The 16,413-nt window shown below is 42.2% G+C and overlaps 1 protein-coding gene across 3 annotated transcripts in view; it reads right to left on the reverse strand.

Annotated features, from left to right (window-relative positions):
* The window catches only part of Ptc (protein patched), a 50,897-nt gene that overhangs the window by 13,362 nt on the left and 21,122 nt on the right, over positions 1–16,413 (reverse strand). For 2 of the 3 annotated variants that reach the window (XM_076781804.1, XM_076781803.1), the window contains exons 3-6: positions 9,580–9,769; positions 8,909–8,978; positions 4,079–4,176; positions 3,351–3,564 (exon numbers count right to left, since the gene is read on the reverse strand). In XM_076781804.1, coding sequence (XP_076637919.1) covers positions 3,351–3,564; positions 4,079–4,176; positions 8,909–8,978; positions 9,580–9,769 — 572 coding nt within the window. Of the gene's footprint in view, positions 1–3,350; positions 3,565–4,078; positions 4,177–6,663; positions 6,779–8,908; positions 8,979–9,579; positions 9,770–16,413 lie in introns of those variants that run through there. The other variant, XM_076781805.1, reaches the window with a different exon arrangement.

The raw sequence follows: 16,413 nt of genomic DNA on the forward strand, positions 1-16,413 counted from the left end.
GTCAAATAAAAATAAATACGTATACATAGAACAGCAAAATTTAGATTTTAGCGTAATTTGGAGAATTCTGAATCAACGCTAGGCAATTCCAGTGATCTAAAAATTCGCAGCATTAGTCGCAATTACCCGTAATGCCCACGCAACGTAATTGCAGTTAGAAATGTCGTTCGACGACCGGTGGTGGGTCGTTTCGGATTTCTGCGCATTCAGGCCAGGTTTCTATCTGAAAATTTCCGCGAAACGATTACGGATCCCTCGTTACACGGACGTAATTCATCGGGATCCGTGCGTGCACGTGCAAGCGACTGGAATCTGGTCGTATGTTAATGACAGTGAAATGACTGGCGCGTAATGTGTTGGTCGTGAAAAGGTATACGCGACGCGCGTGTGTACGGTCGCGACCACCGACGTGGCGCAATAATGACGCACATCTCTCGATTTTATTATTTTAATGCACCTCTGGTCGCGGCCCACGCGACTCCCATACGCATCGTCGATTTCGCATGGGAATCGTTTCATTCGAGGCGCGGTCGTTCCCGATTTCTTCTCCCCGGAGCGGCGAAAATTGCTCGTTTCGGTATCTTATTACGCCCGAAAATTCGCCCTCCCCCCCTTGTAAAAAGGGTCCGCGATCGTTCGATTTCCGTTCGAACCGGTGTCACCGAAAGCGGCCCACCTACGAAATTCGATCGAACGATCCCCGATCCCCTCCATTTTTAGTGCCACGATTCTCCAGCAAATAACCTCGTGTAGCCGTACTTGCCAGATCAACGATCGTCTTCCTCGGTTAAACGGTTATTTTATCGTAGTTTCTCAAAGTTCCTTGACTCGTTATTATTTATTTCTTCATTGCCTTCTCCGAAACTAGACTCATCTTAAACTGTTTTGCATCGTGAAACCTTGTATTGTTTTTGCAACGAGAGAGGTACTTGAAAATTGTCGATCGTTATACAGATTCTAAAATCGTTCAAAAATACACTTTTATACACTTTCTTTTTTAAATTACACGATTTTCATATTGTAGCTCAAGTTTAACCTTTCCAAGGATACTAATTCATACGTGTACGTTCAATATTTAAGTTATTTTGAATATTACATTATAATAGTAACCACTAGAGTTATGAATGAATGCTGATAGTTAAATGTTCCAATGATGTCACATTGCCAGAAAATTGATAGACGTCGTGGATAATAATAACAAATTAATTAATAATAAGATAATTTGGTTATTAACATAAACGTTAGCCTTCTAGCACGTTCTGGAAATTGATGGACTCTGCGAACAATACCGAGGGAAAGAGCGAACATTAACGAGGGACCGCGTTGCCAACGATGAGCAAGCAGCAATCCTAGCGTTCGCGTTAATTCTGAATATCAGAACCTTTCGAGAGATCGATACGTGTAATTACACGGTGTTCTCTCTGGGTTTCTTGTTACCTGTGCGGTGGCGTTACAGCAAGTAGCAAGCTCGTGACACGTATTACGCCACCGTCGAAGCGTTCGTAACGTTGTAAGCCGCCTTCGAGCAAAAAGCTCTTTCGCGACCGCTTATTAGCACGCTTGTTCCTGCGTCAGAGGGATTGATGTTATAACTTGCAGCCTGCGTGTAATTATGCCGACTACGTTTATTAGCTTTAGTTCTGCCCGGGCCTCATTTGCGCCGCGATTTATGCCCGCTATCGGTCTCCCCGCTTATGTCGGCTGATTGATGCTCGTAAAATATTAGGTTGTAACATGTGAAACGTTCGTTCGAACGGTTCTGCGTTCTTTGATTACGGCTGAGTCTTCGACTTACGCGGTTAATTCGTTCTGGGTAGCTATCTGTGCGCGTCCAATTGTACACAGAACGTTCGGCTACCGACGATTATTCTCGCGGGAGGCGATTCGACGGGTCTGCCACCCTTTCATTGCAGTAAACGTTCGCTCCGTATTACGCAAACTTTAATTCCAGGCTAGATTTATTTAAAACAATTTTTTAGAAATATTTACACGCAGCTATGAGGGGTAATCGTTATTCGTGGCGACGATTTTAGTTGAAAATACGTTGATAAAAATTTAATTTAGAAAATCACGAAAGTAAAGCATCGTCTAGAGTATGAATGCTTTAATACATTTTGTAGAAATTTAAAAACTGCATCGAATGGTCCGATCAAAATTATAGGGTTTAAATGAAAGGTTGCAGTTTTCAGATGAGTAAAAGATTGTTTTCTATCCCAGCTGTGACAGTCTGTGTATTATTAATATTTTATAAAAGAAGGGAGGTTCATCTTTTTGTCGCTAATCCGTCGAAGGAATTTGCGGAGAGGATCACGTAGGCGAAATTGCTATCAAAATGCCGACTCGTAAGGTGGGAATCGCTTAGGCCGCAATGAAACAATGTACAAGCGCCTGGACGCTAAGATTCGTTTATAGGATCAATGTCCAGAATAATAAGAGGCCACTTGAAATTCTGCTGCCAGCTACGACCGGTTGCGTGCACGTAGCGAGTCCGGTAGGTCCCGGACAGCGACGTCCATTTCGCTTTGATGTCTGGAGAGTATTCCGTACCCGGAGCCGGCGACCACGGTAATGAATACTTGATTGAGCGTGCCGGGGGATCGTCTGTACGTAAGGCGCGACCGAAATCGAGAATCTCTCGCCGCGCGAAATCAAAGGAGAATGCTGATGCGCGGGTGTTGTTCCGCCCGCCGGAGCGTAGACGAAGGAAACGCGGGCTATCGCGGCAGGAAAATCTATCGAACCGGACGCGAAAACGAACGACGACCATTTATGATGCGTTTTGATGTCTTGGGAACTGGAGTCGTGATCAGACGCGGATATGGACGAGACTAGAAAAAAAGAAAGAGCTTGGGGTACCACTCTTCGAGAACTCCATTTTTCTTTAAATAGACAAGCGTATTTACGGTGAAAAACATCGTAATTTGTTGTATGATTATTTAAAACGTTTCTTCTTCAACGAAGAAAGCCCTGATAATTTATATTTTTTAATGATTTTTCTTTGATGATTTATCAGAAGTAACAAGACGAAACATAATCGTAAATCTCGATCTGTCGATAAAGCAGAGTGCTTGTAATGCTTCGTATAGTTTCCTCATTACTTGTTGAAAATAAATCAAATAAATACACTGTGCAGTGAAACCTCAACAGTTTTAAATAACACTGAACTGGGTAGTGTTAAAAGTCTTTTCGTGCTTACGAATATTCGAAGATCGCGGTGAGCTATTAGGGATGGTGTTTCAGCAAAAAATCGGCAAAGAATCCTTTATTTCGCGTTCTAGGCCAGAAGACGCGTTTAATTGGTCGTGAAGTTGCCGCGACCGGAAATCTCGGAGACAACAGGGCTTGCTTACCTGCTGGGACTTTTTGTTGGGCGCGGTTTCCGGGCATTCCGGGTCCGTCGGGTCGAGACACGGCTTGCTCTGGTAGGCGTTCGTTATCCCGGCCCTCTTCATGTAATCCTCCAGCGTTTTGAAGGGAAACGCGAACGGCAGTTTCTTCATCTCGTCCAGCATCCACGACGGATTGAGATTCGTCCACTGGACCGGCTTGTTCGTTTGCGCCCCACTGCCATGAAACGATAAACGAGAGTGAAAAAAATGAATTATTCTGTCGTAACGTATCAAATGTTTACTTTGTTACAAATAAAAAAAGATTCCCTTAAGGGGATTTCTACAGTAAAACGCGTATTTTGAACCGATTGATGAGAGAACAAAAATGAATTATTCTGTCTTAACGTATAAAACGTTTACTTTCTTAGAAATAAGAAAAGATTTCTACAGTGAAACGCGTATTTTTGTTCAGCCTCGACTTTGAGGTCCCGAGTATCTTAATCGACGACAAATTCGTTGGAGCAAGCAAATTACATCCACGAAGGGGCATTTGCATTAAACAGTTTGATCCTCGTCGATAATCGCGGAATGCGAGCCGATCGACGATTAATTTTATTCGTTTTGCCCGTGAATTAATTTGCGAATTTAAACCGCGATGTACTTTGCTACGGAAGCGGCCGGTTCGCGCGACGAAATTATTCCCGGGCCAATAATTTGCAATCGGAGACGATGCTTTTTCTTGTACTTACGGTATGTGGACGGGATACTCTGGTCCCAGGAGCTTGCTGCCTTCCCAGAAACAGTCGAGGGGCGTAATGATGGCGCAGGGTATGATACTATCGAAGATCTAAAAACAACGGTCCATCAACGTGCCTGAAGAAATACTGTCGGGTTCGATTGAAAAATTACGGCGCGATCGGTACAGCGGAATAATCGATTTAGCGAGTTCGATTAACGAACCGTCGATCGTCAAATTATATTGTACTCTCGATCGACTTAATACAATTTTCATCCTCGTATCGGGAGGGCAAGAACAAAATTATTATGATTCCACGCGTTTAATCACCGTCATTATGTAACTCGTACGTTCTCGGCTCCAATTTACGATAATTTCTCTTAAATATATAATGTGCAATGCTACAATGCGAAATTAAACGAAGAGTCCAACAATCGCGAGCGAGTTTACTTTACTAAAAGTAAACGTTTCGCCTTTGCAAAATTTTTTATTTGTATCCAAAAATCAGGAAAGAGGATATTATTCCTAATCGGAGTTAAAATTTATGAAACTCGACCTCAACGATGCGCCTGAAGTTTATAAAACAAAACGTTGATAGGTATACTAATGGACCCAAGACGTAAGGTCGGAACATTTACGTTTAATAACTTAAATTACACTTGTGAATGCTACATTCCTCATTGATCATTTCTCCTTTTCTCCGATAGTGGACACTAACGATCGCCATAAGGTTTTTCTTGGTAGCGGGGCATTATTAGGGGCTACCTGTGCGTTCTCAGAAATTGGAATAGGCCGCTCAACCGCCGAGTCGTCTCGCTTTCTTTAGCGGTCCATTTGATTTACGAATAATACGAATTTTGGATAGAAGTTGGGGAACGCCGTGGACATTTGTCAAATTGTCCTTTCGATCCCCCGACAAAACCGCGCGGTAAAATTAAATCGAGGACGTATTGAGTGTCTACAGTGTCCGTTCGCCTCTTTCTTCTGAATTTATTGGCTCTATTTTATATCCGACACCGAGAACAGAGTGGAACATGCGTTTTATCTGACTAAACGTGAACGTAAACTGAGAAATTGCATCGGACGTTGCCAATTCAATTTGAGTTATTATTTTTAGCCATCCATTTTTTATTTCTTTGTACTTTAAGGTACATGTTAATTTAGTTTTCTCAGACTATATACTTTATTATTTATTAATAAACCGTATTACTACATTACCCATGGCCTATTAATAATCAAAAACAAATTTTAAAGAAAAATCGACAGAAAGTAAGTGTCGAAATTTTTCAGACAATTAAAAAATTTCAAATTGTTCGGGAAAAATTATTTTCGGTTGCGAGGGCTAATTACAATCATTTTTGGTCAATACACATACCCACGAAATCCTATTCACTTTCGAGAAAAAAATTCGAGTAGGTGTTGAAATTTTTCGGCGAAATTAAAAAATTTCAAATGGTTCTAAAAAAATTATTTTTGTATGCAGGGGTCAATTACAATCATTTTTGGTCAATAGACATACCTTCGAAATCCTAGCCATTTTCGAGAAAAAAATTCTTTACCGAAAATATAATTTTAGATCAGAAATGTTAGTCCAGAATTTCGTGCGTATGTTTAAAACGTCATAACTTTTGAACGGATTGGACGATTTTAATGTTCAAAAAGCCAAACTACGCGTATTTTGGCGGAGAATATGTAGCAATTCCAAAGAATTCCGAAAAGTTATTTCTTGACCCCGTAAAATGAGAAAAACCCCATAAAAATGGCCCAATTTTCAAACAGCCGTAACTCCTGCAATAGTGAATATATTTCAATGAAATTTTTTTCTGAAGTAGAGCCCATGGGTACCTACAAAAAAGTATTAGACAACTTTTCTATAGGGCGCCAAACAAAATTATTAAAAATCGAAAATGAATTTTTAGGAAAAATCGACAGGGGGTAGGTGCCTAAATTTTTCGAGGAAATTAAAAATTTTCAAATCGTTCTAAAAAAATTATTTTTGGTTGCGGGGGTCAATTACAATCATTTTTGGTCAATATACATACCCACGAAATTCTACGCACTTTCGAGAAAAAAATTCTTTATCGAAAATATAATGTGTAGCCAAAAATGCTTCCCTGAAATTTCATACGTATGTTTGAAACATCATAACTCCTGAACGGATTGGGGGATTTTAATGTTTCAAGATGCAAACAACGCGTATTTTGGCGAAGAATATTTAGAAGTTCGTAGAAGCTTCGAAAAGTTGTTCCTTAACCCCGTAAACTGAGAAAAATTCCATAAAAAGAGTCCTCTGTATCATACTGTATATGATGCTGTACGTATTACTCTATGTACCTAATTATTTATTTTTGTAGATATTACTTTAGGCTATCTTTTGTTAAATTTATTCGAATTAAATGGTGAAAGTAAAAGGAAAAAATGAAGATTGCGTGCATTCCTAGTGCAAAATCTCTTAACAAATTCATAGAGCAGGAAGCGTCGAAGCGACAGAAACAGGGAAAAGGGAGGACAAGGACAACGAGCTCATGAAATAGGTATTTACTGCTCTTGGCTCGCATTTGCGTATAATAAGGACGAGGGAGGAGCAAGAATACGGACCACACATGACACGCTGTGCCGATACCCCGTCATTATGCGAAGCTAATTGCACTGCCGTCCATTTAGCTTAGACCTTGCTCATAATTCTACCCTCTTCCTCCTTGCCATTCTGCGTTTATCGATGTTTTTCATTCACCGATCGTTTCCTTTTCGACTCGAGTTTCAATTTGCACGACCAAGTTAAAATCAGAGCAGCCCAGACGATCGAAACGTTTCAATCTGAAATTTTAGTCGCGAAAATTCAGAATTCGTTTATACCAATTTCGCGGTACATTTCAGACTCAATCGATCACGTTCTGTACATTTATCGCGACAATTTTAAGAGAATACGATAATAGCCTGAAGGTTTTATGGAACAATAAATCAATCATAATTTATGACACACTAAATTTCACGTAGTTTAAATGCTCGTAAAGAATCCTGCGTAGAACGTATAAATTTCGAGACACCGACGAGGACAAATATGTTTGGCGAGGCAACGTGCCTGCAACACTGCAACCGCAGAAGCTCCAATGATTTCTCCAGTTGCATACGCGCAGGCTGCAATCGATACACTCGGTGTATCGATTCAAACTTTCCCCTCTGTGCATCGTTTCACCGAAATTTAGTCTTCTAGTTAATTGATTTATTAAATTTTAAACAAAATATACAATGAATTCGATCAAAAACCGTGCATATAAATTGCCTAGCAGCGACTTCGAAAAAACGAAAAACGCGTTCGCGGTAAAAGTGAAACACCCTGTACCTGGCTGCAGGATAATAATATTCCTGTTTGTCTGAGATACAGGACACCGCCATGTGATTTAGTCGGTTGCTCGGGGCGATTCTTGCATACCGGAACATCTATCATTTGACATAAATTTTTCAATTGAATCTCGATGAATCGCATTAGCGCTAACGTTCTTCGACCGATCTAGACTTACGATTTCATCGAATTTAATGCTATCGGTCCATGTCGATACTTCTATTCAGATTCCGTTTATACGTTATTAATTTTATTCGTTATTCGTATCGTAGCAATTTATTCGTTACTAATTAGTGACCAACGCAAAACCAACTGTCGCTCGAATTGAATCCAGCCCATCTTTGGTTAATTCGACGTGCCTTTTCCGATCGTACGTTCTCGGAATAATTAACGCAATTTAAAACAGGCGTCGGTGTGCCTTCGAACTGTTAACTCGCTGAATCGACGCGGATTTAGAAGATCAAAGAAAGCGAGCGTAGAGATAATCGGTCGTTCCCCAAAGGCGAGACAAATTTAGTATTGGAACATAAAATCGAGTACTCTCGAGAAACGCCGCTCGTAACGTCACGGAAGTGGCATTCGACACGCGGCGTCTCTGATGTGACTGACGCTTTTCCTTTTTCTCTCGGCCTGGTATGCTTAGGGATGTTTTAACGCGTCTGCTCGTTAGCAACGCAAGAAACGACCGTACCACACGTGACCAGACACGCACGTCTCGATCCAATATAGAGCCGTGGGTACGACTTTTCGTGCATTGTATTGAATTTTCGACGTTTACGACTTCGCGCGAGCCACCGGGGAACGACTCAATAACTGGATATCGAGAAACAAAAATAAAGTGTCGTAGAAACCAGGAATTTCCAGCGATGGAGACGATTCTCTTATCGTACTTCGCGGAGAGTAATTTACTCGCATTTCTCCTCCGCAAATCGTCCGTTCTTACGCGATGAGTTCCACCTGTCCACCTTAAATATTTCACTCGTTTCTGATGATCGGAAAAAACGTCGCAGGAAAACATTATTTAATTCGATAAGGGGTTGTTCCACCGTAAAACGCGTATTTTTAAGTCCTTTTCTACCTCACACGTATTTACTGACATTTGTTTTTTCAAAGTAAAATAATAACATAGTCAAACAAACAAAAAAATGAGAATAAAAATAATATTCATTTTTAAATGTATTTTGTTGATTTCGATGTTCAGAAAAATAGGATTCTTCGAAGGTTCGCGATAGAAACACCCCTTAATATTAGAACGAGAGTAAAGGGGAGTATAAAACATGAAATTTCTCTGGGTGATGGGTCGAGTAACGATTGCGAGCGTCGTCGTAGCCATCGCTAGGTTCGTGATTTCCTAACAGGAATCGAGAAGTCACAGTACGTGCGCAATAACGCGGTATCGTACTTCACGCGTCGAATACGTGAATAGTTTCGAACGCGTCGCCGATACACGCACACGGTTACGTATCACCTACATATAAAGTAGTGGTAGTTTTAAATTACCTGGTCGATGTAGTGCATGTCGAAGTTGGGTATGTTCAGCGCGTAACACATGTCTTTCAGCCTCCACGTGCTGCAAGCGACACGGAACACATGCATTCATGAATACAAGTTTGCATCCCTTTAACCCCCGTCCCGCCGATAAGCGGCTCGGAGAGCTCTCCAGAAAAACTTGAAACGATGGCAGTCGCTTCTCTAAGCCGCTCCCCGACACTTATGGGGTGTCCGCGAAGTTTGCAAGAAAGAGGAGCGAGCTATCGCTGAAGCCAGGTCGTTCGCGTGATCTACTCCTATCGGCGAGTCCCGATTAGATCTCGAGCTTCGATCGGTACGGTCAGGATCGAAGTGACTCGTAATGCTTGATCAAGTTGCGTCGATAAGTTCGACTCACCGATAGTTTTCTACTTAAACTTTGCAATTTATTTAATACCGAGTACATGTGCACATTTTTTTAGCGTTCAATAATGTGTAAATAAACTTTCGTGACTTTGTTAAAAATACTTCGAGAATAACAAAATTCGCTCGTAGGGAATGGAAGGATTAAAAGCTGCCTTTCGAGCCGAAACGTAAACGAAAACCTCGCGAAGCGTCAGGGACGACCGTTCTTTCTTGCCCACTCGCGGACATTTCGAATTCGCGCAAAAAAGTAGAATGAAGAGAGAAAAAGGTCTTACATTTCGAACAGGTGTACGGTAACCTGCGTCGCCGCCTTCAGGATCGCTAAATGTTCCTTGAGTGCAGCAGGGTGCAAAATATTCGCTCCGGAATGCCTCGGCGTTTGGATGACGAGCTGATGCGTCGAGGCGGCTGCTTCACCCAGTTCCGTCGAGGCGTAGGTCAGCTCTTTTTGTAACCTTCCGCCTTCTGCGACCGAAAAAACAATCACGACACGTGAGTTACAATTTTAAAAGAGTCCCACCTGTTAAAAAAACGCTAACCAAATGTCGTAAACATTGAGATCAAACTAAAACAAACAACTTCCTTGTGCAAAAAGGAATCGAAAAGTCCTTTACCGTTTTGCAATCTGTGGCTTCGTTTTCGAGATACGAGTAGTTAAAGTTTACCGACGCCATTTTTGGCGCGCGCTGTTTGAATCCCAACGTGCGCAATGGCACATGCGCGAACGATAAACACGTGCCCATGGTGTTTTCGCGCGCAAGAACTTTAACTCCTCGTACCTCAAAAACGAGAACTCTGATCGAAAAATGGTAAGAGACTTTTCGACTTCTCTTTGCCTAAAGAATTTTATGGTTCGGTGTGAAATTTTCTGTGAATAAACTATGGCTCTTTCAGCGATCCTAATATACTTACACAATTTATTCAATCTAAGTATCGCTCACAATTAACAAGTCAATATTTAAAGCAATTATTACTGAGTCCATCTTAGGTCAGATTGAAACTTAAATTGTATCTAAATGTATTTTTAAAAAAGATTTGTTTTCTACTATAATTATAGATACTAATAATATAAATATATTTAGTTCTTTTTTATGTATGCCCATTACATTTACATTATTTGACTAAAGTAATTAAAAATTATGATACGAAACAACGTTTGAGGTCTACGAAAAAACATATTATTTATTTGAAGGCTATTCGAGCGATCACCACTCTGTATCTTCTCTACGCGTGTAGCTTTCATTATTAGCGAGTAATTTTCAATAACGCCGGGTATAAGGTTTGGAACACAGCTGTCTTCCTTCAAACCGGAACGCGCTACCTGAGCCTTCCGGCGAACGGACCCACGTTGGAGCAGTCACGAACTCCGTCGCGATTGACTGGTTGCTTTATTCGCGACTCGTGCCACTTTAAGCTTTCGGCGGCTTGGTAATGTTTATGCTTCAGGACGATTCCTCGAAGAGAAACATCGACCGTGGCCAGTATCGTAACACACGTTTCTGCGGCTTTACGGATATACCGAGAAAAATTTCTGGCAGGGTACCAATGAAAGCGTTCCCAGAAGAAGACATAGAAATAGCTCTGTTATGGTTCAAAACGTTCGTCCTCCGGCGAAACGACGAACCCATTGATCTTATTTAAAATAAGTAATCGATGACACTTTCATGAGAAATGCAACGCACCGTCGATTGTTTATACGAACGTAATTAGTTAACTGATGGCGGAACTATTAGCGTTACGTGCAATTCGTGGACTCTGTAATACAGTCTTTCCGCTAATGCAAAATAACAACACTGCATTGGATTGAATAACGAAAATAATCTCCGGATAAATGAAATATTTTTTCACCAGATAACTGCGATTAAATCATTTCCACCACCATTTATATTTATTCAGCGGAAATAGTAAAGTACGTGGAAGGTATTGAATTTCATTGTTTAATAAACTTTTAAAAACTTGTTATATTTTCCATTGTATGCTTATAAAAGTATTACCAATGGATTGGCGATGTTTGCCCGATGAAAATGAGTCCAAACACGACCTAGTTCGGACTACTTTTGGTCAGACATGGTTGACAGATTTTCAAAAATGATACAAATTTCGTCTAATTAAAAATAGTCCGAACATGGTCGTGTTTGGACTCATTTTCGTCGGAAGAATCTCACGAATTCATTGGAAACGATTCCATAAAGATACGACAAAAACTTCTGATTAAAATACTGAAGACGATTGTACAAATATACTATTGTTGACTTAATTTCTACAACGATGCTCTGAAAAATATTGACTCGAACGTCTGGTTGGTGAAATACACATTCACTCAACGGTACTTCAAAAGATATTGGTATTCATTTTCATCTACATCTAGACTTCCGGTCGTCTAACCCATTCGCATACTATTTTCAGCGCAGTCGGTTCCCTGCTACGATACTCTAACAAACTATTTTATTTTCGACGTCACTGATGAGAACAATGTTTTTTATTCATTTTCATCTTGTTCCAAACTTCTAGATAGACTATTTGCATTGACCACCAAAATCACGATCGGGGTCTATGGTCGTAGGCAAGTTTGTATAGGGTGACCGGGAGGGGTGTCCTGGAATGGACCAAAAGCGCAAACCGAAGATACGTATATTCATCAGAAAGTAACGCAGGAAGGGCACGGGAATGACGTCTGACACGGGGTACGTCGGGATCCCACCTAGTCAGATTTCACCGTCAAAAATGCCGACGGCGTATTTGCTCGTTCCGCCACGGCGCGGCCTCCGGAGACCACCCGTGTTGCCCGCTATCAAGACGGTTCTCAACCTTCTACCACGTACTCCTTTTACAGGCTCGTCCAAACGGGACCATCGAAGGAATCGGGCCCGCTGGTCGACGGAGAACCACCTGGAAGAGTCAACGGGCGGTCTTTCGAGCCGATATTCAGGGATGTACGAGTGGAAACGAACGTACGGGCCTCAATCGTGACCAATCTGAGGGACAGGGACGAATACCGTGATCGTAAACCTCGAAGGACGAACAATAATGAGGGCGGCGCGAAGAAACAACGACCTGGGTTACTGTGCTTGCTTGCAGGCTGTCTGTCAGATTTCGACGTTTCAACTTCGAAAATAATCACGAACATTTTTATTAGACAAAGAGATTTTGAAGTTGAGGCGACCGTAGATAAAATTGGGTTTGTAGGGCCGCGAGGAACTTATGAAATATTCGACACGCTTTTTGTAGCGCTGGATCGTTTTAAAAAGTCATCCTAAAATCCCCTGCGTCTAGACAAGGAGCTAACAGCTGATTCGTGGAGGGTTAATTAGTTATTCCTTATTTTCGTTTTATTTATACATCGAGTTTCTTTGAAATTGGACGACTCATTGCTTAATTTTGGATTTTATATCGGACATACAAGCCTGTTAAATTTGGTCCGAAGTATTATTGGATTATTATGCAAAGTGATTCGGTAATAACAAACGGAAAGAAATCCCAAATTTTTAACAAGTTCGAAGTCATAAATCTAAAAATGCTGGTCTCGCTAATCGACCAATTAAGTAGTTGACTTAAAAAAAAAGGCTTTCAGCATAAACGTTTGAATTGTTACCGGCTAACGAAGCGGATAATTAATCAGAAATAATTGCCTGTATTAATCAACGCTCTAATCTATGGACTGTTTATATAATGAACGCGTATCATGATGTGAGTTAATGAAAGTCGTTATGAAGCATTATGTAATATAGTTCTAGGGAGAACGTTCGTGGATGCTGGAGGAAAAGATACTGTTCCAAGACAGAAGGGTCATCGTGACCGACCTGGGTAACAGGGACAGATACCCTGACCGTAAACCTCGAGGGACGAACAGTAATGAAGGTGGCGTGAAGAAGAAGGGAACATGATTGCGCACGTTCGACCTTTTCCTTCCTCCTTCCTCTTTTATCCTCCCTGTTCCCCCGTGGAATGTCGAAAACCGCTACGTACGTTTTTTTTTTAGCGATAATATAACCTTATCCTAAACGTGGACTCCAAAATAATAGAACTATTCGTGCCAGTAATTCTACATGAAAAAATAAATCGAGACTGCGGAGTAACACTCTTTCGTACGAGGCTTCGTTTTCGACAAAACAGACTTTGAGTTTGTTTGGGGCGTGCGAGTGTTTTACTAAAATTGAATTTAACGCGTCTCGCTGTAGACATATCTGTAGTTGCTACTGCTTCGAATTGGAATTATTATTCTCTTATAATTAACTTAGGAACGTACAAAGAGATCAAAGAAAGATTTAAAGTACACTCGTGCTCCAAACAGCTTCGAGCTCGATTTTCTCGAAAACGAAGCAGCGGACGAGAAAACGTTATCTCGCGAGTTCGATTTATTTTTTCACGTAGAATCGTTTCTGCACCTTAGTCGTGCTCGTCGCGGGACACCCTGTACGCGATCGCGCGATCGAAGTTATTTCGCGCGGTGCATAAAGAGCGTGTCGACTCGTCCGACAAAACGAGCTAAATTTTGTAGACGCGACGACTATCCGGCGACCTCGGGGCGACGGGAGGATCGTTTCCTTACGGACGGAATCACTTGCAACGAGTTTCTCAGCCACTCGTGCCGCCCACGTGAAACCGAGGCGTTACGAGGCGCGGCGATCCTAGTCCCTGTTCGGTGGAAGATGAATCAACCTGTAGAATGTGGCGGACCATCGAGCGTAATAAAGACACTACTCTCTACGCTCTACGTAGCAAGAAACATGCGTCTTAACGGAGGAAAGCACGATAAAGATGGAGAGAGAAAGAAGCCGGTGAGGCAGGATCGAGACAGAACGACAGAGAGAGAGAAAAACGAGGGAGGGAATAGGGGGAGGAAGACAGAGTTATCCTGTGATTCAGCAGAGAGAGAAAGAGAGATACGAGAGTCCTGGGAGGTAGAGAAAGGAAGGGAGGGACGCATCTTGATTTATCGGCGGGTAGTCTCTGTAATTATTTCTCCGTCCTTGTCTGGTTTACGGGGGCGAGACGCGTTCCCGTTCTATCTGCACCCTTCCGGCTACCGTGATCGTACCGTGTAAGAATCCGCCTCGGTCTCCGTCCCTCTGGGACACCTTTTGAATGGCTGCGTCTTTCAGCCTCGTCGACTGTCTCATTCACCCGCCGCGATCCACGAGAACAACCCAGAACGATTCTTACCGTTCTCTCTCGTTCGGTGTCCGATGGTCATCAGTCACGTTTCGTTCGCGGTTGAATAGCGGATATCGACGCAAAGACGCCGCGGGAGAACGCGACGACGTCGTCGGTTGTAACAGTAACCACCCGGTTAAGCGTTCGATTTCCTGTCGCGACTGTACCTCGGGAGTAAACGCATTAGCGTGGACGATCCCAGTCGACAAAATCGAACGAAACGGGTATCATTTCCGCTTTACGAGCTAACGAGCACCTTCCAAATTGCACGTACCGCAAAATAATTACGCAAGCGCGGCGAGGAATCCCACCCCGGGAATAAAATGACCTCGTTCTCCCACATGCGACAGTCGTCGGGTCCCGTACCTGCGGCGCGGAGGAAGAGAACCGACGTTTAACGATAATTCGATGCTCGCCCCAAGGGAAGAGGCTGCCGGACGTGAGCGAGCCTTGGATCAACAGAGGACTCCAGAAGAAAAGGGGGAAAAGAGTGGAAAGGAAGACGGAGAAAAGAAAGAAGAAACGAACACGCGCGTGTTCCTCTTCCACCACGAAGAAACATTCGACGTACTATGAGGGAGAGCAGGTGCAACGAGCGGCCCTTTGGTCGTGCAACCAACAGAAACACCGAACAGCAACAGCGGGATAAGGAGAGACAGAGAGAAGGGGAGAGAGATCACTCCCACCCCCTTTTCGTGGTTCTCGTGCTTCGTCCTTAAATGCCTCGGTAGGAGCAGAAGCAACGATGGTGGCAGCCCTCCTTAAGTTCTCCTCCTTAAATTTCAAACGAGAAGGCTGTTAAGCCGGACAAGGTAGGACACGACCGTCGAATCGTTAAAGGGATATTCCGTCCAATTACCGGTTATACGTTAATTTCGCGATACTACTAGCCAAATGCTCGTCTCTGTCGACCATGAAACGCTTGTCTAAAAGGCAGAATGATCGGTTGTCGTGGACGCGTGATGGGACTCGGCCCAAAGACCCCCCTCCCCCCCCACTTTTCCCTTAACAATATATGTGTCTTCCTGGAAAGTGTTTGGGACCGTTTGTGGGTTTTGCGGTATCGTGGCAACCACTTCTGCGCTGCAAATTGATCATCGCTGGCCCGAGACCATACCGTCGAAAAGATTTCACAAGTGAAATCATACCCTGTGTCAATGACTGGGTATCCACCCTCTTCCATATTTCGTTGAAGCAATTTCTATGTTCCCGTTAATACGTATGTTGCAAAACTCCTCTAGGTCCTCGTTCTTTCGGCCATTTAACGTTGTGCGTGTACATTTTCAAAATACAAATTTATGGAAGTACTTTTAACACTAAAATTATTGATCCTTTGCACTAAAATCTAGCAAACGTTTCGAATGTTTTCTCTAACGGCATACAGAGAGATTATTGCTTTAATTAAGGTAATTATCACTAGAACTACCAACAATTATAGTGTGTTTATTTGTACCAAAAAAATGAAAACGATAGATACGTGAAGACATGTGTAATGCAATGGAAATAAGTATTTATTCATTCTGTTATAGAAAATTACAAAAGGATCATTTTGACTGCTTTGGTAGTTCTAGTGTTAACTACGAGGACTACAATCATACTTATATGCTTGTTCGATAACGTGTAAATAAAGCTGCAGTTAGAACTTAGAAGCGAATATAAAAAATAATTACTTGAATCTTTACAATTCATTTCGAACGTTAGTTTTTTTTTTAAATTTGTAAAGATCGCGACGAAAATGCGTTGACTAGACGATCCCCTCGAAATGTGTTTGAACGTATGAGTCATGTTTTGTCTTAACTCCGGTGCTTTTGTAAGCAGCGTTCGCGCTCACCATTGAAGTATTATACGCCCATGCACCAGTGGGTACCATCTGTCGCTAAATAAACGTTCCGCGAAACGATTTCTTCTGACACTTTATGAATAAGTTCCGGAAAGTGGGTTCTTCCGTTCTGGAA

This window comes from Colletes latitarsis, chromosome 14, assembly GCF_051014445.1.
Source record: "Colletes latitarsis isolate SP2378_abdomen chromosome 14, iyColLati1, whole genome shotgun sequence".
Taxonomy (NCBI): domain Eukaryota; kingdom Metazoa; phylum Arthropoda; class Insecta; order Hymenoptera; family Colletidae; genus Colletes; species Colletes latitarsis.